General features: G+C 41.6%; 1 protein-coding gene and 1 long non-coding RNA gene across 3 annotated transcripts; one reads left to right on the plus strand and one right to left on the minus strand.

The window, feature by feature from the left end:
• The first annotated feature begins 3,716 nt into the window (after window positions 1–3,716).
• On the plus strand, window positions 3,717–19,513 carry LOC125740598 (myosin light chain kinase 2, skeletal/cardiac muscle-like). The gene is made up of 14 exons (XM_049011948.1): window positions 3,717–4,501; window positions 7,784–7,859; window positions 8,352–8,862; window positions 9,659–9,921; window positions 10,307–10,412; window positions 10,704–10,797; window positions 10,986–11,095; window positions 12,103–12,244; window positions 12,504–12,574; window positions 13,162–13,290; window positions 13,799–13,951; window positions 16,416–16,494; window positions 16,953–17,009; window positions 17,318–19,513. Exons 1-13 carry the CDS (start codon window positions 3,974–3,976, stop codon window positions 17,004–17,006), a joined length of 2,316 nt encoding a protein of 771 aa, XP_048867905.1. The 5' UTR covers window positions 3,717–3,973; the 3' UTR covers window positions 17,007–17,009; window positions 17,318–19,513.
• Window positions 14,902–15,204, minus strand: LOC125740599 (uncharacterized). Of its 2 annotated transcripts, none has more exons than XR_007397675.1 (3): window positions 15,176–15,204; window positions 15,089–15,117; window positions 14,902–14,972 (listed from the first exon to the last, which is right to left on the minus strand). It is a non-coding gene; the product is annotated as an uncharacterized LOC125740599 (long non-coding RNA). The 2 variants fall into 2 exon arrangements; XR_007397676.1 differs by having other exon boundaries at window positions 15,031–15,117; window positions 15,176–15,197.
• Window positions 19,514–26,579: the final 7,066 nt, after the last annotated feature.

A 26,579-nucleotide genomic window follows, 5' to 3' on the forward strand; every position in this document is an offset into this window, starting at 1 on the left:
CCCCACCAAAATGTTTACATTCCAACCCTATCTTAATCAGTGCTATATCCCCCTTAATACACTGTTATTGAATGTAGCAGCTTGAAAGCAGTATGGGTTGGAATGAAAATATTCTGACTGGGCGGGGTGGCCCTAGGACAGGATTGAGAAGTACTGGCCTAAGCATTTTTTTTTATTGCATCCCTAACACAAAGAGTTCATCACATGGTCAGGAACGTATATTCTGCAAAGCAATGCCAGAGCCAGCTGCTGTGGTTTATAGGAGTGAAATGCAGCTTGTTGTGTAACATCATCCACTAGCCTTGTAACTTGGCATCTTGGGGTCCTCTTGCGCAACGGTGCTCAAGTAAGCATGTGTACATGTACGTCATGGAGACCGGCCGCTTATGCCTAAGCTTGGCCTGAAAACTGAAATGGAAAACCAAGGCATCACCTGACATCACTGCTGCTGGGACAAATGTTTAGACTGCGGAGCGGGTGCCTCTCAAAAATCCAGAAAAGGCATGGAAATGTCTTACCTTAGATAATATCTGTCAATATTGTAGATTAATTTTTCCTTCTTGCTGGAGGGAATACAGTAACGTGCACTTCTAGGCTTCTATCTGACGGCTAAGCAGTAGCCTAAAGATCAGGACAGCTTCAAACTAGAGTTAAACAGAGTTGTTCTTCTTTGCAGTGATTATAAACTGTATGGGCTCCTTCTGGTGGATACTACGAATGAACGTCCACAGTAAAATCAAAAAGACATACAGTTGAGCTTCCCATTCTTCTTTAGTTCTTCTCTTAAAGGCAGCATGTCTTCAGTTATCATTCTCGCATGTACTAGTCTACTGTACCAGTGCATGCTTATGCATGGGCATGGTACACAGGAGGGTGCTTATCAGGGCCGGCCTGGGGTGTTCTGGGGCCCTAGGTGAGATTCAGAACTCATGTCCTTGTGGCCCCCTGTGCCCTGTTATTGGCACTATGGGAAAAGTGCCATGTTTTGGGGTCTGTGAACAAAGTCAGAGCAGGAGACGTAACCTCACTGCATGCTGGGACAGAGTGTTCCCGCAAAGGCTCACATTACCGACCTTCTCGCTGCCAGCATACTTCATGCCAGTCAGGTCACCCTCTTCCACTCTGTGGTCTCAGCTTACTTTGTGTGAATTGATTGGCATTTAGCTTAGCACATGCTGATAGAGACTTCTGTGTGTGAGCTGCGTACACTCACAGTTACAGGGTTTTTATGGTCGTTAGATTAGAAATATTTCAACTGCTGATGCTTTCATTTGCACAGTGGTGCGGTGGTTAGATCACGGGGGTTTCTCCACGTGTCGTTGTGGGGAGAAACCCCGTGAGGTTTCATCTAGATATTCTGATTTACCCCTACAATACAAAAACATTCTGAGGTTAATTGGAATTCCCAAAATCGCCCATCCTGGGTTGTTCCCTGCTTTGTGCCAATAAGCTCCGGACCCCCCCACAACCCTGAATAGGACAAGCAGTTACAGAAAATGGAGGGATGGATGTTTTCATCTGATGTACAGTAGTGTGATGAAAACTCATAGTTTTAGGAAAATTAAGAAAAATATGTGAAGAGAATAAATCATGCAAACTGGTATTCTAGCGGTGTTTGGCTCTACAGTTTAAGACCCTGCGTCTGTGATCGGAAGGTCACTGGCTCACAGCTCTTAACTTCCAGTTGATCCAGGGACTGTCTGACCCTGCTTTTGCATAAATGTACATGTCTTTGCAAAAAAGCATCTGCTAAATAAATACAATGATATATAAATGTCACCACTGAGCATTTGAGCAAGATCCTTAACCCCATTTTTTCCCAAGGACTGTCTGACTGTGCTTTCTCAACCGTACATCACTTTGAATAAAAGCATCTTCCAAGAAATAAATGCAGTGTGCCTGTAGGTGTGAAAGAGTGTAGATATTGCGGCTGTCGGAGAGGAGAAAGTCCTGTCTCTCTTAGGACCGCATGTGCTTGGCATCCATTTGGGATCGACGGTATCAGTATCAGATGTCACAGCTTCAGTGATTCAGGGATATGGAGTTTGCATCTTTGCAAGTTTCACAGTATTTTTAGACTGAGTCCCTCGGTACTTTCAGTATGTCTGATTTCACATACACATGTTTGTGTAAAATGAAGCCTCACGATCCCGTGAAGCAGTTTCACCATGACAATGACTGCTTCTGTTTAGCTGCTGCCTGTGTCACTCATACAGTCGCCTTCAGGTTCCTGTAAGGTCATGTGTGGCCCCGCCCCTTTCTGGCCTCTGTTTCATCGGTCTGTCCCTTCACTGTCCACCAGGGGGACATGGGACTATAGTGAAGTGAAGTAGCAGTCAGCTTCCTGTAGGGGAGGCTATTTTTAGCTTTTGTCCCAAAGTGTTATCTTTCACGGGGGGGTTGTTCCCTGTCAGTGGCACACTTCGTCTTCTCAGATCTTTGTCTCTTCTCACCCCCGATTCACCACCCCCCTACAAACAGGGCCCATATATGGGGTGCAGATAAGCAAAATTGCATTACATACATTTCACAGTAGAGGTGGCACATCTAGAAAACTGAGGGTTAAAATTCCTCCCTCAGCTCTGTGTATGTGGCATTTTTTCCCCCTAATTTCATTCCAGGTACATTGATTTCCTGCTTCTCTTCAAAAACATAAAACAAAATAAAAAAAATCAAAAGATAAATATGACATTTTTCTTCTCTTGTTGCTGCTTTGTTTGAAATGTTCTTTAATGTTATATCTTCTTCCGGAAATTTCCGTTCCTTAACCACCCGAAACATGAAAGAAACACTCCGGGGTGTTTAATGTCTGTCAGCTTTTCCCTGTCATGTCAACACAATCCTCACATGTTCTAAATGCTGCTAAATCAAGCAGAGGACATTTGCTTATAGTTTGTAATGAGGAGGATAACAGTTCAAATTACTGTTCATAAGTTAAAATTGATCTGGGCTGCTCTTAACTATGCATCATTTAGTCCTGGGGCTGTGGGGGGGGGGGACAGAGGGCAGGAGCTGGAAAGAGCATTTTGGTGTAAATCATACCCGTCACCTTCTCCGGTTTCACCCAAGGGCTTTATGTCTCATCAGTGTAGTAGTACGGAGCCGCGCCACCAGACGCCGGTACAGACACTTTGCTAGGCAAGATGCCACAGAGGAAGTAAGTGCATTGTGCTGGGCATCCCAGATATTGACTATCCCTCATGCATTGTATATTTTTAGCCACAGAAGTGTGATGTCACTTGGGCGGCCTAAGCCAATGATACTGTAGGTGACAGTACTCTGAATCCCCGCTGAAAATCATTATTGGAGACAAGCTTCTTGCCCTGCTTGTTAAGCTCCAAAATGCCGCTTCAGTGTCAAAGCAAGACTGGGACATGTTTGTTGGGTATTTTGAGTTGCCACAAAAATACACCCCAATGGCTTACTACTAGAACATGTAGTGGCTTATTGAATTTGTGCACAAACTGGCATGACTGAAAGAAACATTTTGCTCTCACCTTTTATAGGGAAGTTTTTATCACATTGAGAAAAAAATTAAAAACGGCTCACATGAGACTGAATGTCCGCGAGCGTACCCTGGCAGCCCGCTGGACATGGTGGCTTAACTCTTGAAGGTTCTCCGATGTCAGCAGGCATGCCCACAACCAAATTCCCCTGAGCTCAGATATCCCAGCCATCCCCTTGCTGACGTACGCTTGCCATCCGCATTTAGGGAGGGGGGTCACGCTCTTCCTCATCTGGAAAGGTGAAGCTGCTTTGAATGAAGAAACAAGCTCAAATGGAAACAAGCTAAATATTAAAATACAAGGCTAAAATACAAGGATCTAAATTTTTGCCATTTTTTATGACTTTTCAAATGATTTTAAGCCATTTTACATTTTTACTGTTTAAGGATTAAATGTCTTCCCCAATCCAGGTTTTGATTGGTCACGGTTAGACGATTTGTTTCTTTGCAATTTGTCATACAGATAAAATGAGTTCAAAAGTAGTTAATTCACTGGCAAAAGTTTTTGACCCCAAATCTGTCTCTGTCATGGGAAAACCAGGGAAGCTACCCACGGAAGTTGACGGACACCCTGTAACCTTCTCCCACATCCAGACTAAGATCGATTCTTTGAGTGACAAGATAGACAAGCTCATCCACATCCAGGAGAAGGTTCTCCACCGGCTGGATGGCTTGTCTCAGGACATCGACGGCATTGAAAAGGACGTAGAGACACTGAAGGTGGACAAGGAGGAGATCCATCTGCTGCCCCCCAAGCAGCAGGATGTGAAAGTCACCAACGAGATGAAAGTGATGTGCCAGGAGATGAATAGCGTCATATCAGCCGTTAGCCAGAGGTCTGAGCAACACTCCAGAAAGCTGGACGGGATGGAGAGATTGATGATGGGCATCCAGCAGGTCGTCAGCTTAATCGGAGAAAATGTAAAGACCTCCTGCCTTATGGAGTTGCTTTTCAAAGACCCTCCAGCTCGGAAGGCCAGGGCCACGACGAACAAGGTGAGAATCCGCAGCCATAAGTGTACAGGAGCCCCTTGTGGCAGAGACCCACTGATAAGTCAGGGGTGTTTCAGCAGAAGCGTGATAAAGTAAGTGCAAGGGAACAGAGAATCAATCATTAAAATCTGGAATTAAATCATACATTTGAACTACATGAGCCAACTGAGTCAATTACTATTGTTATTCTAGTTAATATTTTTTTTTTATCTAAGATGCAATTCATCTCCCACCTGCAGATTCCCCTTGGTTATTTGTAGAAGGTGGATACATTTGGAGAATTTATCTACAAAATGTTTATGAAGATACTTCCTTAGAATTTTTGTGCATTATTAATGATGCATATGTGTTTTCCTGTGAAATACAAATATAAATAATGTTTATCAGGCTTTCGGGATTTTTTTTTGTGAAATTCACTGTCCTCACACTTGTAGATAAGTGCTGTGGTTTATATGTATAGACAGCTTGCATGAATTTGCATGTGTCCCTGATGCCTCTGAACTGACAAAATGAAATGAGAAAAGTAGAGGGAATAGAGGAATGACCGAGTAGTCCTACTTTATTGTACATATACATATAGGTGTGGTATGAGGGTTCTGCCTCTTTTATTTCTTTAATGCATGTCAGTAGCACGTGGTACCGTTATTGGATCTCCACACGGTTTAACCTGTTTTGATGAGTCACATGGGAATCAAAACCAGACAGCTGACTGAAAATACTCACCTGAATTTCGAAATTATGCCGGCACCCTTTCCAAAGTGAATGCAGATGCTGCTGTTATTCCACCAGAGAGATTTACCTTGAGAAGAGCAGGAGATTCGGCTTGGCCTCAGGTAGCTGTTTGAATAAGGAACTCTTCTGTGAACTCTATGAGTTTGGTTATAGTCATACCTACTGATACTTCCCATTATGATGTTTGGTTTTTAATGGTTCGGTATAGCTTTAGAAGTAGCACTGTCACTGAGGCCGTTACTAATTATATAAGATACAGTACGAGTCAAAAGGTTTTGCCCGCCACAGTCATTTACCACTCTTCCATTTATTTCATAAACTGCACATTTTTAAATCCTTGTTATGCACTGGGAAGTTGACTATAAGCTATATGTATATTGGAAAGTTAACTATGAATGGAAACATAAGTCAAATCAAAAGTGTTTCCTTTATAACATGGAAAGATTATGTAACAGTGCGTGTCTGACATCCTATTAACTGGTTGTGTGGTGATGGCATAGTCAGATTCTAGGCTGCCCTTTAACATTAAATGCACTAGTTAACTGCTTCAGCCCATGAAACACAAAAGTATGTAATGTCGTCAGATTTTCTCTGCTGTTATAACTGCTAAAGGAGGTTACTTTGATGAATCAAACATATGACATTCTCTTCCTAATAAAGGTACTCAAATGGTGAACATACTGTAAATGTATTTGTTAAAGAATATTGTGTGTATTTTTCGTAGACGTTAATTGAGTAACACGCAAATGTAGAAAATCTCAGCGTGTGCAAACAGGTAGTCTATATTAAAGTATAGAAATTCACAGAAGGAATAAGGGAGAGCTACTGAATACAGCTACACAAGGGCCCAAGGGAGAGCGGTACATGTCTGGGGGGATGGAGTTTGAGCATCTGCCATACCCGTCTCCTCTCATGGGCCCCTGGGGAGGTATCTAGTATCTATGCTTCTTTCTGAGTCAGCGCCTCTACTTTCCCTTTACACCTGCCTACTGCCATGACGAACACACATAATAAATATCATAAAGATTTATCACTTCAGATTGCTACTGCCGCTCGTGAATCTGGATTGACACCGACTATAAATTCTATTCACATCTTGAATTAGCACCATAGCCGAGGCTGTGTTATAAATAACGTCTATCCGAGCTAGTAAAGTATGTGCAAGCTTGTGTAGAGCGCACGTGTAATGTTTCAGTGCACGGTATAAATCCACAGGTATCAGAGATATCTTTCTGTCTATGGGGCGCTTTTATGATGGTTTAAACACAAAGTTTTAAAGAGTGCTGATTCCAGGGTCACAAGCAGAGTATACAGAACGAGACACTATACAAATTTTGTATGAAAAGGGTAACAAGCCTAAATGTGCTGAGCAATCAGAGTTTGCCTTATTGCTGTAGTACAGTGTTGCTCAAGCTGGTCCTTGGGGATGCACAGACAGTCCGCATTTTTGCTCCCTCTCAGCTCGCAGTAAGCAGCAAAAATATCTGGCGGGGAGCTCAGAGGGAGCAAAAACGTGGACCGGCTGGACTGGGAAAGACTGTAATCGTGTATAAAAACATACTAAGTCACTTACTGCAGGTGATATGAGGTTCCAGCTTCAGTTTCAGCCATGGTGAAATGAATTGCTTGGCAGATATTATTGTTGTCATGGTGTGGAGCTGGGCCATGGTTAGGTGTGAGATCCCATCACCGTGAGCTGTTAGGCCCTTTCTGTTTGTCCTTCAGGAACAGCTGTCTCTGGGTTCTTGCACTCATGAGGACTCTGAGGAGACGCTCAGAGGTCAAAGGTCACCAGACGCAGTTAGATATTTAAAGGGAGTGTTTATAGTTATATATATATTTATCCTAAATGGATGCCAATAACTATGAGCTATTGGAGATCTGTGAATATATCAAAACAAAAACTATTTTTTCATTTTTTTTAAATTGAGAGGATTATTATTTTTGTCTGTTAATTTTTTTTAGCTATCATAGCTTTGTGATGCAATGTGTTATCAGGCATTCATGATTGTTTGTGACTAATAATCATTCACTGGTTTAGTGACAGAAAATGTACTGCTTTTATTTAGACTATTATTTAAGAAACTTATGTGTGATTTTTGTGGTCATTTCCTGTGATAGGAACATTGCTATCATTTCTAAAATGAAAAACAATATATATAAATAATTGTTATTAAGCAAATTATTCACAGAAATGCATTAAGGTTGAAATTTCACCATTTTCCTTTAACTCACAGCTTTAGGCTATAATAATTAGTGTTCGCAAATTGTCAAACTGCCCATAGGTGTACATGTGACATTGAACGGTGTGTGAGTGTGCCCTGCGATGGGTTGTTCCGTGCCTTGTGCCCATGACCTCTGTGGTAGCCTCTGGACCCTCCAATGACCCTTAATAGGACAAGTGGTTACGAAGATGGATGGATGAATGCACCTACCTTTTTATTAAATCTCCTGGAGATGCAGCTGTATTAGTGTGAAAGTTCCTCGCTGGTGTAGCAGCCATTTAAAACCAGTTTATTATTCTCTGCCTCCTGTCCCCTGTCTCTTCCCCAGCTGAGAGAACACAGAGGACGTGCAAATCTAAAGGCCTCGAAATCCCAGAAGAAGAAAAAGTCTCCAGACACACCAGGTGAAATGTGGCGTTACTGTGTCTGAATGTGGAACATCAAACTTTGCTTCATCCAATCAAATCATTGCATGAAACAGTTGTTGGCGTGCCTTATTGCTCTAGTAGGGGAACCAGATAATCCATGTCAGGCAGCACACTCTGAGCTAGGACAGGATTTTTAAGCTACCATTTCAATTAAAAGGACCTGGATTTAACTTAAGCACCGAGTTCTTGCTGTGTGCTGATTGGTCAGTCTCCTATAATCATGCATATGTCACTAATGTTAATGTAACAGCTGGATGAGTCTTTCAATCAGGGAAACAAACCAGTAAACACACAAGAGGAACTGAAATATTTAGCCAAACACAGGAGCTTTTCAAATTATAAAGCAGTTTGTAAAATCTGAAGTAGCCCACAGTGTCGTCCCTTGACATATGCTCTAGTAACTTTCTCTCTATCTATCTCAATATTCTTAGAGACTATTAACAGAACTGTCTCGATATCTCTTCTCAGAAATAGCCGCCTTAAGGAAACAGGTCCAGCTCCTTGAAGAAGTTCAGAGATTCAACTGGGTGAATGCTGAGAGACTGCACCAAGACCAGCAAGACAAAGCTCATGAGGTTGGAGGTAGGGTGGACGATACCTTGGAAGAGGAAAGTTACATAGATCCCACCCTGATAAATATTATCCCAGATGCTCCCCGCATCCCTGTGGGAGAAGAGGTCGGGGTTTCGGGACAGAAAGGAAAGAAGATCACGGAGTTGGACAAGCTGGGGAGGGACAAGCCACTGATTCTTATCAAGCGTAAAGACGAGGATGACAAATGGGAAGGAGAACCAGGACGTGTTCAGGTTCATGATGAAGTGGAGGCCAAGGAAGAGGAAGAGGAAGAGGAAGAGGAAGAGCAACAGGCAGACATGGCCATTTGTGACAGTGAACAGCCCCCAGACAATGACGGAACTGAACCGAAAAATCTTCTTACAGAAAATGGTCCTGCCATAGAAGCTTTCCAATCCGTGAACAGGTACTTTCACACGAAGGATGGACCACAGTGTTTACCACTGCGCAAACCGATCATCTGGCCACAAACAGTCACTACCCTAAATATCAGATAAGCATGTTCCTTATTTAGAAGACGCTGCAGCAGCATGTGGAGCTAACCAGCTGGCTGGTCACAATTTATTGTTTACTCGCTAAGTATTTTAGTTTTTGAAATATCTGGGACGGGCAACCAAAAGTGACTTTTGAGTGAAGCCCAGAAACAACAAAATGGCCACTGAAGGCTCGCAGGCAAAAGCTTTGGAAACCCATTAAAAATGGCTGATACGGTACACATTTACAAGCAGTCCCCGGGTTACGAACACCTGACTTACAGACAACTCATACTTACAGAGGGACTGCCATGAAGTCTATTATAGGTTTTTTTTTTTACTTACGTATAAATTCAATGAATCGCCATAACGAACGTACGCACTACTTTATAATGCTTGCGAAAACATTGCATAGCTTCAGCTGTTTGCCATCTCAAGGTTCAATACAGTACCAGTTTTAGTCATTTTTAATAATAGAAATAGTTATTGCATTGCCTTATTTTATTTCTGACTTTGACTTAGAAACAGGCTTATGCAACGAAAAACAAAATTCACTTGTCATATGTTAAAAATTTTTGTAGCATCATTTTCCATATTTTTTTGCCAAAATTAGAAAAGCAAAAAATGCGAGTGGTTAATAGATACCTGCTCATCAAATTTTTACCCTGTATGTACTAATCACTTATACACAAGTAGGTTGAATCTGATTTGTTGTAATTTGTCTTTCAGCCATGAAAAAAACATACAAGTGTTTTGTGAGTTGATGGTGGAGCTTAATCAGACCAGTGAGGGCATTTCCTATAGGAAATCGGACGTGACAAAAGGAGACCTTGAAAAGGATGAACATGTGAAAGACAATGATTCTGACATGACAGCACAAATGGAGGAGGAGGAGGAGGAGGAGGAAAAAGAGAGGATGGACAGGGCAGAGGTAGAGATGGAAGAGTCAGATGTGGAAGAAGATGCAGAAGAGACTGAAGAGTACTTCATAGGTGAGGGGAGGGTCTGATAATGACTCTGTTAGTTCATAGCCTATGGATCATAAATCGGATCTGCAGAATGTTGCTTGTGTTTTACATAGTCACCCACCCGCACTATACTTAGTGCAACATATGCAGTAAATTGTCTGTCTGTGTGTGGGAATTGCTCTTGTACTCCAGCACTTCTGAGCATGTGGACTGGTGATTCTTTTGAAAGGATTTCAGTTTGGTCTGCTCCGTAATTGATGAACAAGCATCAACCCTTATCTTCATTCTCATTTTACACCTCCCTCCTATATTCTTGTCCTTTCCTTTCCATTACTTTTATTTTCTTTCCTTTCCTCTTTTCTTATCTCCTCTTCTCTTCCTTCACTCCCCAATTTATCTGCTTCTGCAGACTGCAGCCCACCTCCCTCTGCCCCCTTCAAGCATCGCGTCGTGTCAGCCAAACCCAACCAAATCTCCAACTTCTATGCGATCAACAAACAGGAAATCCTCGGAGGGTGGGTGTGACACTTTCATAGATCTTCTGGAAGGAGTAACACATTATATGGCGAGGGAGGGCTAGACAGGTTCTCGTTGGCGCCTACAGAGTCCAGTTGCTTAAAACTTCACCTCACCAGACTCATAGCTCAGGGATTATTTATACTGTCTGACTTGAATGGTGTGAATCCACATTCCTATGAGTTGTTATCCTAGGGTCAGTTTTATATTTTAGTGTTGGAAACAAAGTTTTAAATGGCATAGATTCTCAAGTTAACTTACTATAAGTTTGTTTTTATGTTCTTCTACAGTGGTCGTTTTGGCCAAGTGCACAAGTGCATAGAAAATTCATCAGGCCTTACATTTGCTGCAAAGATCATCAAAGGAAAATCCCCGAAAGAGAAGGTGAGACCTTTGTTATTTAAGCAAGATTGAGGGCTTCAGTTATGATAAGTCACTAATACTACAGCTACTAGGTGAAATGTGGGAAAATCTCACAATCCTACTTTTGCTGTGTATTTGAACCTATGCTTGCATAATTCAGAGGATGACATGCTTGTGAGAGAGGCCTCCTTACCATGTTTTCTCTCTAGGACTTTGTGAAGAATGAGATTCAGGTGATGAACCAGCTAGACCATGCTAACCTGATCCAGCTATATGCTGCCTATGAATCCAGGACTGAAGTCATTCTTGTCTTGGAGTAGTAAGTTTGATGTTCTTCAAATAGAGTATGAGTGCACTTCTCTTGTGTTGCTTTCAGACTCTTATGCTCACGCAAGAAATACTAAGGAAAATCTGTATTATTCCATTATAAACCTAAAATTAGCTACATCAAAAGCATTGGGGTAGTTTGCAAACCATTCAGACTGTTTACAAGGTAATAAAACTGTTACCTACATGTAATAAAAATCCTGAAATCCCCGAATACCTCATTCGCTCACTTGATTTGTAATTATATCTGGAGAGATCAACACGTGGAGCAGGTGCCTGTTGAGCTTCAAAATGCATTTAGCTGTTTAAGTGAAAAATAGTCTCATATCCTGAGAGTGACACCTCCAGGCAGGGGTTTCCCTCCACAGGACTTTCTCCATGTTTTGAGCAAATTTACACTCAGTACTTTGGTTTCTTCCAACAGTCCAAAGTCATTTGATTAGATGGATTGGTATCTCTAAATTGCCCCTTTGTGTGATTATGTGAATGTGCGCCCAATGATTGACTGGTTTTCCATTCAGGACTACATTTTCCAAAATCTCCCATTAGCAACTTCCATTGTTGGAACCGTTCAGTTGCATGTTTCCAACTATGTAAAGTGCTAACATTGTTAGAAGTTATGCTTTTGGGCAACGAACCACCAGGCTGTTCCCTTGCCTAGTGCCTCGTATTTCCTCGGATAAATTACAATTGCCCACTTAAGTCTGATCTTATAAAACAGAAATGCCTGATATTCTTTAAGTTGAGTGCGTTACACTTTTCATGGTATTAAACTATTCATATTGTAATTGTTTGACATGCTTTACAGTTTTAATGTTGTACGCAATGTGGAACCACAACAAGCATTGCTAGAATGAAATTTCTTTAGGCTGAATCAAAATATCTGCAACTTTGCAACAGAATTAATATGATATCGGCGTTCTTGGATAGATCTTTAACTAACAAAGAAAATCTAGCTGCCTTTCTGTCTCTGAGAACATGCGTGTATGTGTCTGTCAGCGTGGATGGAGGTGAGCTGTTTGACAGGATCATCGACGAGAACTACAAGCTGACTGAGTTGGACTCTGTCATGTTCATCCGGCAAATTTGTGATGGGATCCAGCACATGCACAAAATGTACATCCTGCATCTGGACCTTAAGGTAACTGGCGTTCTTGACACTTACTTAAAATTACCCATCAGCCTTTATTAGACGGATGACTTGCAACTCAGAAGTTATGAAGTAAAGATTTATTGTACTGTATTCAACTGTATTATTCAATATCTTTGAATTTTCTGTAACCATTAATCATGCAAACCTCATCGTATTCTATTTTGGCCACTACTTTGTTTATCTTCACGTCTCTTTTCATGTGTGTCTTCAATTCTAGCTGTTAATTGACTGCACTTTTGTTTGTCAGCCAGAGAACATTATGTGTGTGAGCAGAATCACAAACAAGATCAAGATCATTGACTTCGGGTTAGCCAGAAAGTACGTTTCATATCACTACTCAGCCATTAGGTGTCTTGTGGTTTTGGATTCAATCTTTTTTCCATTCCATTCCAATGACTTCAGAGGTGGATATGTTCAGGTTTGGAAAATAAATATCCAAACCAAAATTATGGTTCAACCAGCCAGCTCAGTACTCTAATACTGTGACACTTCATATTCAGGTAATTGGTTGACAAAAATCTTGGTCTGGATTTTTGCTTTCTGGATCTGCTAGGACCTATGGAACTATCCGATACATTTTAGTTTTACTTTCTCTATAGGTGTCATTTAGCACCATTCACAAGCACAGTTACTTTGGTAACACTTTGCTTAAAGCACTCATGTATAATACATCATAAATACCTTCATAATGCATTATAATGCCTTCATAAAGTATTATAAACATGGCTATAACTATTTATTAAAAGGTATAACACATTATAGCCATGTTTATTATCTTCATAATGCATTATAATGGCTTATGCCGGCTATTATAATGCATTATGTTTGTAATTAATTATAATCATAGAATGATGCTGAATCATATCAAATAAAGCAGCAGATTCTCCTCTGCCTCTCCATGACAGGTATAATCCCCAGGAGAAGCTGAAGGTGAGCTTCGGTACACCGGAGTTCCTTGCCCCAGAGGTGGTTAATTATGATTACGTCTCTTTCTCCACGGACATGTGGAGCTTGGGAGTCATCACCTACATGCTGTAAGTCCTCTCTGTCTATTAGCGTGATATGTAGGCTGATATGCATGCAGTCATATATGAATGAATAATCACTTTCAATATGCGCGATACATTTGGTGGATGGAGTGTGGTTTAGCAGGTTGGTACATGACCGTGATTGTGAGGTTACATTTTGAGTCCCCCCACCTGCAGGTGCCAGCTTTAGGGCCCTGGGCAAAATCATTAACCTCCAATTGTTCCGGGGGGGGGGGGGGGGGGGGGGGGGGTGCTGAATGGTGGCTAACCCTGTATCGAGTCCCCCAATCTTGCTATCACCTGTATTAGTGTCTACGTGTCCCATGAAGAGTAAGATGGGATAAGTGCGATGTTCTCATAGGGCTGGATAAAGTATGTTTCTTCTATTCTGTTGTCATGAGCTCAGCTAACTATGTGTTTTCGGCGTCTCTGGTCATTAGGCTTATGTGCCTTGTAGCCTAAGCCGGCTTAGCTGTCGCGACTCCCTCCTGGTCAACGCTGTGTTCCTCCACAGGCTCAGCAGCCTGTCACCTTTCCTCGGGGATGATAACAACGAGACTCTGAACAACATCCTGGCCTGCCAGTGGAGCTTTCAGGAAGTGGAATTTACTGACATTTCTGAGGAAGCAAAGGATTTCATCTCCAAACTCCTTGTTGTCAATAAAAGGTATTTTACAGACAATCTGTTGAACAAAGAAGAAATTGACTTTTAAGTTAGTGGTTGGGTTGACCAAAAATATTCAGCATGAATTACAAGTACCTTTATACAAAAGTATGAATGCATTTCAAGGACTTTAGATAGATAGCAGCATGAAAGTTCCTATCAAACTGTCATCTATTATATGATAGTTCCAACTAAGAAATCTGATTGGACAAGAGGCGTTGTTTGAGTGTGGTTATCAGAGTATAACCAAACTCGGACATTTCACATCAGCTCTATCACTCCGCATTGCAGGTGTATCTAAAAACCATTACATATGCCTCATTTCCACCAGCCATATGACATATGCCTCATTTCCACCAGCCATATAACTTATGCCTCATTTCCACCAGCCATATAACTTATGCCTCATTTCCACCAGCCATATGACTTATGCCTCATTTCCACCAGCCATATAACTTATGCCTCATTTCCACCAGCCATATGACTTATGCCTCATTTCCACCAGCCATATGACTTATGCCTCATTTCCACCAGCCATATGACTTACGCCTCACTTCCACCAGCCATATGACTTATGCCTCATTTCCACCAGCCATATGACTTATGCCTCATTTCCACCAGCCATATAACTTATGCCTCATTTCCACCAGCCATATGACTTATGCCTCATTTCCACCAGCCATATAACTTATGCCTCATTTCCACCAGCCATATGACTTATGCCTCATTTCCACCAGCCATATAACTTATGCCTCATTTCCACCAGCCATATAACTTATGCCTCATTTCCACCAGCCATATGACTTACGCCTCATTTCCACCAGCCATATAACTTATGCCTCATTTCCACCAGCCATATGACTTACGCCTCATTTCCACCAGCCATATAACTTACGCCTCATTTCCACCAGCCATATAACTTACGCCTCACTTCCACCAGCCATATAACTTACGCCTCATTTCCACCAGCCATATAACTTATGCCTCATTTCCACCAGCCATATGACTTATGCCTCATTTCCACCTGCCATATGACTTATGCCTCATTTCCACCAGCCATATAACTTATGCCTCATTTCCACCAGCCATATGACTTATGCCTCATTTCCACCTGCCATATGACTTATGCCTCATTTCCACCAGCCATATGACTTATGCCTCATTTCCACCTGCCATATAACTTATGCCTCATTTCCACCTGCCATATAACTTATGCCTCATTTCCACCAGCCATATAACTTATGCCTCATTTCCACCAGCCATATGACTTACGCCTCACTTCCACCAGCACGGAGCCGGTGCTGGGCCGGTTCTCACTTGGCGCCTTTTGAGAACCTGCCCGTGTTTCCACTTGATTCAAAAATGAATGTAGGCAGAAGTGAGTGTCAGGTAAAGGTTGATATGTATTCCATTTTGTTGGATTTATTTTAATCTGTTTCGGATTTTTAATTTTTATAAATTGCCAAACCAGAAAAAATATTTTCGAAGTATGACCCACTGCACTCTGTCTCTACTGCCTGTATCCACTTTTGTCTCCGTTTGTGTGTCAGTGAGTTATTCTCACTCACTGTTTTCCTGCTGTCCTATTAAGAATTGCGCAATAAGAGTCTGCTAATAACTGAACTTTGCTGTCCGCCTCATGATCTCTTCGCCACTTAAGCGACACGATATTTTATTTATTAGACCTGCAGCGTGGTTTTCATTTACAATGTAAAGTTACTCCGATAATAAACTGGCTAGTTGCTTCACAACTGGCACCGGCGAAATTAGACCAAACTATATCGGTTATATTGATGTCCGATTCATGAACAAATCCATCCATCCATCCATTTTCCAAACCGCTTATCCTACTGGGTCACGGGGGTCCGGAGCCTATCCCGGAAGCAATGGGCACAACCCAGGATGGGGGGCCAGCCCATCGCAGGGCACACTCACACACCATTCACTCACACACCATTCACTCACACATGCACACCTATGGGCAATTTAGTAACTCCAATTAGCCTCAGCATGTTTTTGGACTGTGGGGGGAAACTGGAGTACTTGGAGGAAACCCCATGACGACATGGGGAGAACATGCAAACTCCACACACATATAACCCAGGCGGAGACTCGAACCCGGGTCCCAGAGGCGTGAGGCAACAGTGCTAACCACTGCACCACCATGCCGCCCCTCATGAACAAATCATTCTTCTAAATTGGTTCTTTTCAGTGAATCAGTCGAACCGGTTTTCAAATCTAAAAAATCTCATTAGTAAATGGGCCGAACCCAATAGCCTTAGCGAAGAACGTTTATCTGATTATGTTTGGCACTTGGCCTGTGGCCTCATGCCTACGACCAAATCACAGCCATGATATATTGGAGTACAATCGCACTCCTTCTTGTATGTTATCGCTTAAAAACATTTATAAAAGCTCAAGTGTTGTTATAGCTGTTTGTAATGCCTATCTTACTGGTCTATTATAGCTGGAGGATCAGCGCTTCAGAAGCTCTGAGACATGCCTGGCTCTCAGATCCAGTGCTTCACCACCATCTCCATGAAAAGGTAGGCACATCACAGCCTTACAAGGGGGAACCAAATTAAGATTAAGGTGGACTTAATCGATCTCAGGGGGGGATTTTGGTGCATACAGCAGCAAGAACAAGTGTACAGACGAACGGATAAGTGTTAAAGACAAAGTAAAGGCAGCGCAAGGAGATTTTAAAAGTACACAAATTAGAAACCCTGAAAAACAGAATACAGGTGATGTTAAAGGCACCGAAGAAATGTTTCACCATATGCAATAATCAATAATAAACCCTGCAGTATGCATTTATTTGCACAGGCAGGAATGGAAAGATGGATCTATTACTCTGTATATTACTAAAAATGTCTTAGAGCCAATTACAGTATAACATGTAGTCTTTGCTGATGCTTTTTATAGTTACAGTAATGCAGTGTGTCGCCTAGTAACACAGTTATTGTGTCTTTTCTGCTCCTCTAAGTTCTGCTTTTCTTTGCAGAAGAACATGTGCCGCTCTCGCCGGTCATCCTGTGTTACCCTGTGCAATCCTTAGACGGTAAGAGGGGTTTATCTCCAAATGCTTAATGAAATGTAGGAGGTCAGCAGTGGGGAAAAAGTCAGCCAACTGTCTTGGCTTGGTGGAGAGTTTCTGTGTAGTTTTCTAGAGGGGTGCTTTTGTAATGCTCTGCATAATTCAGCTTTAGTTAATAAAGAATCTGAGTGGAACTGCAAATCCATATTTATGACTATGAACTGTAAAGGCGCGCTGGAGAGGAATAATAAATAATCTCTCCTTTCTGCGTACTTGCATGTTATTGTCATCTTTTTCTCATTGGCTGCTGTTGGTTCTTTTTGTGCTTGAAGAGTCCACATTGAAGCCCCAGGGGTTCCGTGTGCTACCTGCCGACACGAAGGACTCTCCTGCCCTTCACGTGCGCCCGTTCCCCCAGTACCAGTGTGTCATCAGATGTCTAACAGCAGACCACTGAGAAAGTGTGAGCTCCCCATGGACCAATGCTGCTCTGCCTCCATCCCTTCTTCCTCTGTGTACTTTAGAATCGCCACTTGAGCCGGCATAGACTCAGATCACTGGCTCATTTCTACAGCCCGCTGCTAAGCTGCGCACACACAGTACCAGTGAGGTCACATTCATACATACCAGTGTGTTCTACAACCTTAAGGTGTATTCTCATAAAATAGCCTGTTGACCATTAGCCATGTTGGCGCTAAATACAATTTGCTAGCTATGTGCGCAATAAAGATGCAAATGTATACACTACAACTATGAGCATTTAGCACACGATAAAATATATCATAAATATCAAAAATAGCGCGATTTATGATGTTTTTTTGAATGCGACTACTCTTTTCAGAGCTAAGGAAGTGTCCTCTGCCCTGTTTTAATTTCATTTAAGTTAATTTCAGGTAAAAATGACAGTGTCATGTGTGGACGGTTTAAATGTTACATGCACAGTGTATTTAGAGTAAAAGGATGTTTGTTTTTTTTAAACAAAATAGTATTTTGTTGAATGTGTCTTTACAGTTGTTGTACACTTTATGTATTGATTTATATCGAAAATGTGATCCATATAATTTCAAAGTAGTATTTTAACACTGTAATAAGATAAGCATTTTCATGAATAATTCTTTGTTTCTCTTGTCTCTCAGTCTGTCTATATCAATATTTTGCTTTGAGTATTTTTTTTTTCAGTTGGGTAGATAATACTCTACAGATTCAGTAGCTTCCCTAGTACTGTATCGAGTACTGTCAGATCTAATACTGTAACATTACTCTGAACTGCGATTTGGGCCACATTCACAGAACAGTTATTGAACATTGCAGTTAGTTTTCCTCTGTTGACCATGGTTATGTGCACAGGCGGTTTCCTTTTTCCTTTCAGCTTTATCTAAAGGACAGACTGGTAATCAAACACCTGAAAATCCTTTCATATATTTTATGTTGATCTGAAAGTAAACAGACAAAATTAACCATGAACATTTCATTTTTTTTGGTCAAAGATTAAATACAATGTGATGTGGAAAATGGTAACTGTATTCACTTCTGAATAATTATCAGACTATTATTTAGATATTTGTTTTAAAGTGGATTTTATTAGATAAAAAAAAAACATTTATTTGTAGCGGATTTAAACCCACGAAACAGTCAAAGCGGTTCCTTTTGTATTATTTTTGTATTATGTATTAATATGACAATACAAAATTTTGCTGCAGACTCTACCCAGACCTTGACAGATTAAAATGATTGATATCAATGTTATAATAGAATTCCAATTTCATCGCATATACAGTATAACAGCTTTCATACATATGACATTGCTGCTCATTTTAGCTGTTGCTCAGAGTAAATTGAAGAAATCCATTCTGGCTGCAGTTTACAGGGTGATTTAAACTCTGCTTTGAACAACCTTTTTATAAGGTTCCGTCTTTCTTTATTGGGATGGTATTTATAATTGCCAGTTTCATTCAACTGGTTACAGTCTTGATGTTTTAGTTCATTATATTTAGCCTGTGACACATGTACCTGCATAGAACATGATGCTATTTCACCTTCTGTGAAGGTAACTGGACTACCTACCTGAATTGTCTATCATTTATCAGAGGTAAAAATATTAGCGATTGAATTGTATCCTATCTACATTAGACATAAGTAAGTGCAATCTTTGGAATTAATTAACTGATATCTGAATTTTATGCTTTTTAAAAGTGTCTTTTTTTTCTGAAACCATGACATTAACGTGTGTGAAATGTTAGCTCTTAGACATTTGTATCTTTATAATTTGTAGGTTATATGTTTATGTTGCATGTAACAGCATATAATAATGTCGTATTAAAGAATGGAAAAGGAAAGTAATGAATGAAAACAGTCACAGTCATTCTGCAATGAAAAGGAGAGACGCTTCTACAGCAGGATATTCTTTTGTTGTCCACAAGAGGGCAGCAGTGAAAGAAGGCAGAATGCAAAGTAAACGATTGTATGAAACGTCAAACTGAAAACAAAAATCTACAAAAATGTATTAAAGTTCTTATATTTTCCCTTAATTTGGTTCCCAGTTATGTTATTGTTTTATTTTCCTGTATTTTATATCAGGGAATCCATTCGTTGTCAAAGCACAGACTTCTGCAACGTAGCGGCAAATGCGTTAGGAGAAGATGCAAGTAAACCTAAGCAATTATCAAAGCAGTGGGGGGGGGGGGGGGGGAACTTTAAAGATTAAAAAGAACCTCGTCAAGTGTCTCTGTTCTCTTAACATGATTAAGGCCACCGCGGAGATGATTAATTCAGCGAAATCTGGTGTGCATGACTAAGAAAACACTACCAATCTGTGCCATTTCAAGCAAACATTATTAGTCATATCCGCTTAAGTATTAAATATTTTCTGCATTAATCCGGACATATGAGGTCCTGATTGAAAACACAGGGCTCGTCTCTCAGCTGCGGGCCATAGCAGGGATGCGTTAGCCAGAGGTCACAACCCCATGAGTGGGATGGAATTGGCAATGTGGACCAACTTAGCCCCCGTTCCCAGACAATGCCCGGGGGCTGAGACCCATGTGTGTGAAGGTCTTTTCCAAGATTTTTTGTTCAAAGCTCTCAGAAATGCTCCTTGGGGAGATTAATTTCAATGGCTTGTTTGTTTTAAACAGTCTTGTGCCTCGTGCCGATCTGCACCCTGCCCAGATCTCTGCTAATGATTCCGGTTAATGCTCCCCACAGACAAATGTCCAGAGGGCTGTAGCTTGATTTGTGTGGTTCTCCAGTGACATTTTTTCCCAAGAAAAATTCCAATAAAGAAAAAATTTAAGACTGACCACGAGACACCTGGCATAGGGTTTGTTTACAAAGAAAGTGTAAGGATTACACCTACTGGCACTGGTACTGACCTAGAGGAATCTGGAATTCAGTGTCCTAATTCTAGCTTTTTCGTAATGGGAGTTTTGGGTCTGAGAATCTTAAATATTAGCCGAGAGCCATCATTAAACTGGTGGAAGTCAACATGGCATCTTTTAAACAATACAGAAGTTCCATCCTGCGTGGTGCAATTCAGGTTTACATGCCACGCTGTTTTACTAAATCAATTCACTGAGGCAATTCTCTGAACACGGAACCAAACATCCATGCATCTGCTCTCACTATATAACATGCTGCTAAAAGTATGATCTTTAGGATGGTTCTAGAGAGTATCAGTTTGAGATGCTACTTTCCGTCATCCCTCTATCACAATGAACAATGTAAGATTTCATATACACTGGAGAAACAAGAGGAAAGCCATTCGGCTCATTTTTATGCATTTATGTCTTTCATTATATTTTAGTAATAATCCATCATTACTTGTTTCACAGTAAGATATATAATGTATATATATAAATCACTCATACACGTAAATATTTAAATAAAATGTGAATTACTAAACATATTGCATATAAAAACGGTTACACAACCTGAAATTTGTGTATATATTACAATTGTACCTTCGCAGGCACTGCCTTCCCAGTCAATGTATGGTAAATTTTCGTTAAACATTCACAGGGGTTTACAGCGCACGAATGCTTTATAAAGTGTACATTTAGCTAGTTTTATATTCCCTGTGGATGGACGGTGTTAAACTATACAGCGGGTTGTACCTCTGACGGGCGACCGTACGAGTCAAACAGCACATTAAAAACAGCTGTTGCACAAAGACCCCATTTAGCGTGCGGGAATGCACAATGGCACCGAGAGGATTACGCGATACCATCTACAGTGTCACATCAAGACGAACATGTGGTACTAAACCCGAAAGCTCACTGGAAGCTTTATGTGCACCCAAAGGAATCTCTCGGCATTGCCGTGCTATTTGAATCACTGTTATTTAGAGAAAGGCAGCAGGGTGCAAAGTTCCAGTACGGGCCCAGCTGTCTGTCTATCTAGAGCTGCTTGCACTCATTATATTTCTGTTGGGTTCATAATTTGGTTTCCTTTCACAGACCATCGGTATTTCCTTCATATGTTTCGTTGACTCTTGTTTTTATCTCGGTTTCTTTGCTGCGTCTGTCACCGCCAGGGTCTCGCAACAATCAGAAAGTCAGAAGAGGAAAGTCTGAACATCTCAGCCTTCGGGCTTCTGAAACAGCCACCGCTGTGAGGTATGTTTTAGAAGGACAGACATGAAAATGAAGCTGGGTTACCCTGCTGCCTCCGGTGCTTTCTGCCATTACAATCTGTGATTGCATGGCACCTGGCCAGCTGACAGAGAACGTTCCCAGAACTTTAGCCAATGTTAAGTGAAGGACTTATCGAAGTTGGCTAACAATGTCCTTACTGTAACATTAATGGAACTTTATTTCCACGCTCACCATTTAAAAAAAAGGCTTTGTCGATGTCAGCATAACAATATTATTACCTAAATATCCTTTTAACACAATTAACGTTGAAAAATGTTGTTGTATAATAAAATATTATTTTATAAAACTTGTTACAAACGCAACCTTGAATCCATGAGCTTTGAGGTGCAAAGCAAAAGTATTACCCACTATCGTACCACAGACTTTATCTGCTTTTATATTAGTTGTGAAGAGTAGTTATAGCAGTGGGACAATGTTCAGTGAACATCAGGAAAACTGGACACATCGAATGTGGAATGTGGAAACTGGACACATCCATACCTTAATCATAATGTTCCATAAAGATTCCTAGAACAAAAAATAGTCAGCGGGAAAGAACCTGTTCCGTCCAAAGGTGCCTCTTTTTAAAAAAAATTATCTGCTGTGTAAAACAGCCAGTAGTGGCCTGATGCTGATCCTTTGGTCGATTCCAGAAGCCTAATTAAAAGCAACTGGGCGACATTCTGTGCGACCCAGTGCATTCACCTGAAAAAACAAACCCGAGACAGAGTCACTGGATTTTTTGGGAAACTTTGTGGGAATCAGGGCCGAGGGCTTTTGTGCTGAGGTCAGAGGAAGGGCTGACAGAGGGGCTGAACAGCGCCGAGTTTGTGCGCTGACCTCAGACTCACCCAGGGGTCACCCTGCGAAGGTAAAATGAAAAATCAGTCCTTCAGGTCTGCCCCTATTAACTTGATCAGCATCATTATGCATTATGCTTATCTTTGTCAACTCTGCCATTATTATGAAATTGAGCTGAAAAATATTTGACCTGGACAGGACTAAGTGTGACTATGTACTTTCTGTACTGTGCCCGCAGTTATGCATCAACATTAATAACAGGCTTGCGTTCATGCTACGGCTGAGCATGAAAGGTGACCAATTTCTTCAGTTTGAGTTTTTCATTGTTAGCTTACAATCTATTCTCTTTTGACTCACGTTCAGCCCAATTGCATTCTCTCGTGCCCCGTGCAAAATGCAATAAAACAGGTGCAATTCAGTACCTCTCGAATGGAATCAATCACACAGAGAGAGTCTTTGAACATGTCGAATTAAATGTCCAAAGGCCTGATCTACTGCAGACCTTCTTGCTGTGTTGATGTGTATCTAGTCCTTTTGGGTACGTTTTAGCCTAATATAGATCTTTCTGTGCTTTGTACATACGAGAGGGGATTTCTTTACCCTCTGGAAAAGGCACAGATCTTTTCACCTGCTCTTCTCTTGCTGTGTGCACCTGCCCAATCAGCAAGATTTTACAGTTCAAGGTTTATGTAGAGGATTTACAATCACTAAGACATGGTCAAGGCAATAGTGGATCCCGAAATCATACTATGGTTTTATTTTGCTGCAACACTAAAGGAGTGTCCCTGAGTTCCTTTTTTTTGGGGGGGGGGGCAGGACCACCAAGACCCCCCTGTGCTGTCACAGTAGCTTCAAGGGCGGCATGGTGGCTCATGGGATCACACTCTGCTGCCTCTCACCAAGGCCCGGAGTGGCAAGTAAAAATTGAGCCGGTCGGAAACAAAATAATTTTACATCTTTAATATTCTGCGACAATGCATCAGAATGTTAACTAGCAAGTTAACTCCCTCGCGCACACACATACACACACAACAGGCCATGAGTGCTCTGCATAGAGAGATGTGCAAATATGCGGTACGAGCATCAGCATTCAGTAGAATGCGCGGTTGCATTCAGCATTCAGTAGAATGCGCGGTTGCGGAGGTGCTATAACTAATCACTATTGCTGATCACAGGAGGTTTCTCCCACAATGGATGTTAGAAAGAGACCAGGAGGCGATGAAAAAGTCAGAATGATTGAACGGTTCAATATGCTATTTTTTATTAATTTAATACCCGAATTATTTCATCATTTATCAAAGTTCCCCCGGTTTCAGCATAAAACTCGGCCTGGAAATGTGTCCCACTCTATGTCTGCTCTCACCTCCACCTTCTTTCTGGAGTTGCATGTTCTTCCTGTCTCGCATGGGTTTTCTTCTACAGTCCAAATCTATGCAGCTGGCTTCTCTAAAAGGTCTGTATGATTGTGTATGTGTGTGAGAATGTTCCCTTCAACAGACTGCCATCCCATTTCGGGAATGCTCTATGTTGCCTAGGATGACTGCTGTGGCTAATTATTGTTAACTTATAAATGCTACTTGATGAACTGTTATATAAAAGCAATAACATACTTGTGCAGATGAAGTCCAGTATATCATGCCTGTGATTATCCTCTGCACTTGGCCTGCTGTTCCATGCCTACGACTGAATCGCAGCCATGATATATCAGAGTACAACCATACTTCTTGTCGTATTATCAGACTTTAAAATCTATTCTCATAAATGTGATTATAATAGATGGAACATGCCTACAATCCCATGCAGAGTATAGCTAGAGGTAAGGAGCATGCATGGATTACAGCATGTTGCCATACCCACCACATGACAAACCACCTCGGGGATGAGATCCTGAGTACAGCTGTGTGGCAGGTGATACCTCAGCACCACTCTGGTCTGAACGGATCAGTTTTATTTTTTTTATGAGGCGCCAATTTTGCCACAAATCCCTCATTTTCCCTGTAAGTTGGAAGACCTCCCTGCAGGGCTAAGTGTGGAATATTGTTGCAATGATTGCAGGTTAAGAGCCTCACCCAACAGAGTTGGATCACTCCCGGTATTAGTGGGATTCAAACCAGCAACCTTCCCATTGCGGGCACGGATCCCAAGCCACCACTCCCCCCATATATAAGAATGAGAGTTTAAAATCTTATTTTGATATCTAATGGACAAGCGTTTTCAGTTAGAGACTTCCATACAATTTCTTAAGATAATGTTTACAATGCAGCACTTGTACCTACAGTATTACGTCACAGAGCATTGTAACAAAGAGTATTCTGGGCTCACTTACCACGCTTCCTCCAGCATATTCAGCTGTGCTGCAATTTAATTGTCAGAAACTTAGATTAACCCCAAGACGTTTAAAACGCCTGCTCTTGCCGGCTTCTGGAAGAATGAATACAGCTTTATTGGTTTCAGAATTACACTGAATTCACAGATGGTGAATTTCAGAATTACACCGTTATATGGTGTCAACTTTTCGTTGATTTGTGGACACAGTCATCCCTTATTTTGCAACTGGTTGTCTCCAGTGGATAAAGGAACCTACTGTTCGGCATTTTAGTACATTTTCTCTTTTCAAAATCTGATAAAGATCACTTTGTAGTAGAGTGACGTTTCGTGACAAGTTACGGTAAGTATAAAAAAATAAAAAGAAGTTGCCACCTTTTACAAACAATTAATTTTGACAAAGAGAAGTATGTGACTGCAAAGGTCAGGGTAAAGTCACCTAAATCCACACCAGAAGACATGCAGAGCAGATCTGATCTTGCTAATAGCTTTCATTACTTTGAACACGCAGCCATTTAGCCAAACAGGTGAAGCTGATTTGTGCCAGGTTTCGAAGCCCAGGGGCCGAGAACTAAATGAACTTTTGTGTGTTGGAGCACAGCCCCCCCCCCACCCTGTTCCGAGGCCCAGTTTGAAATGGTGAGAAATTTAATTTGAGATGTTAAAAAACCCCCGTGCCCCTTCTTTCAACTCTTGCTTCTTGGGGTAACCTCAGCATGCTCAATCAAAACCAGATGGACTTATCAGGCCTAAAGATAACAAATAGTGCTGGAGGCTCTGTCAGAGACAGAGACCACCAGAGAAAGGAAGAAAAAAGGTCATTTGCTCCTGAGTCTTTTTTTTTTCCTTGGATAAAATGAGCTTCATAGACAGATTTAGCCCACACATGCAAAGGTCACATGATCAGAAGGCCTCAGCCCCAGCGACTGTCCCTGTTGGCGGGAAGGCCGCCCCCGTTAGGCTACTGAGGGAACAGCACTGCTGCGGAGGAGGAGGAGGAGCAGGTCCTCCGGGGGATTGACACCTCCTGCTCTTCAGAGAGTGGCCTGTCAGCTTTGACCTGAGCTGCTGGGTGGCCCTGACCACACTCCTGCGTCTGCTGTCAGATGATACTCCTGCCACCCACACACAAAGGAGACATCATCTTGAAGGGCCAGCATGCTTCCTCACAGCTGCTGGGTGATCCTCTTTAGATGATGTCCTTTGTAGCTTTCTTCCCAGGCTAAAAAGGAGTCCCCTTTCCAAAAGGGCTGCCCAGTTTCTATGTCTTCACTCCAGGATGACCGAGTGGGATTTGCTGGACGTCTACTGAGAACTCTCTTAGGACCCGCCGCAGGTGTTCTTCATTCTTAGGACAAACACTCTGTGTTTATACATGGCTAATAGGACTACTTGTGTCATTACTGTGACTCTTGGGAATGGACCAAGTGAGATGTTACATCTGCAATGTTGCTGCCATTTGCCGCGCAGCAGGCATATATCATAATTTTTAATCATTGTGATGCACTTTTAAGTGCCACTGGGAATGACAGATGTGTTTGAGTTAACATTACCAAATGGAATATTTAGTGTTATACCCTGGAGCTGTTGAATTCTTGAATCCGAAGAGTGTTGATTAATTTCCTATAATTGCACACGTAGTTCCAGGCAGGCAAATCACAGTAGTAAATTGCGATCGTAATCTTTAACATCAACATGCCTGAGTGCCCTCTGCCGCATCACCGTCTGGTTCAGGAACTCTGATATCACTGGCCGCAAGTTCCTGCAGCGGATAGTGTGTCCGGGTGGATCGTCAGGGCCCCTCTCCCATCCATCACCGAATTGCGCAGGAAACATG

This window comes from Brienomyrus brachyistius, chromosome 4 (assembly GCF_023856365.1).
Source record: "Brienomyrus brachyistius isolate T26 chromosome 4, BBRACH_0.4, whole genome shotgun sequence".
In the NCBI taxonomy this organism is placed as follows: Eukaryota; Metazoa; Chordata; class Actinopteri; order Osteoglossiformes; family Mormyridae; genus Brienomyrus; species Brienomyrus brachyistius.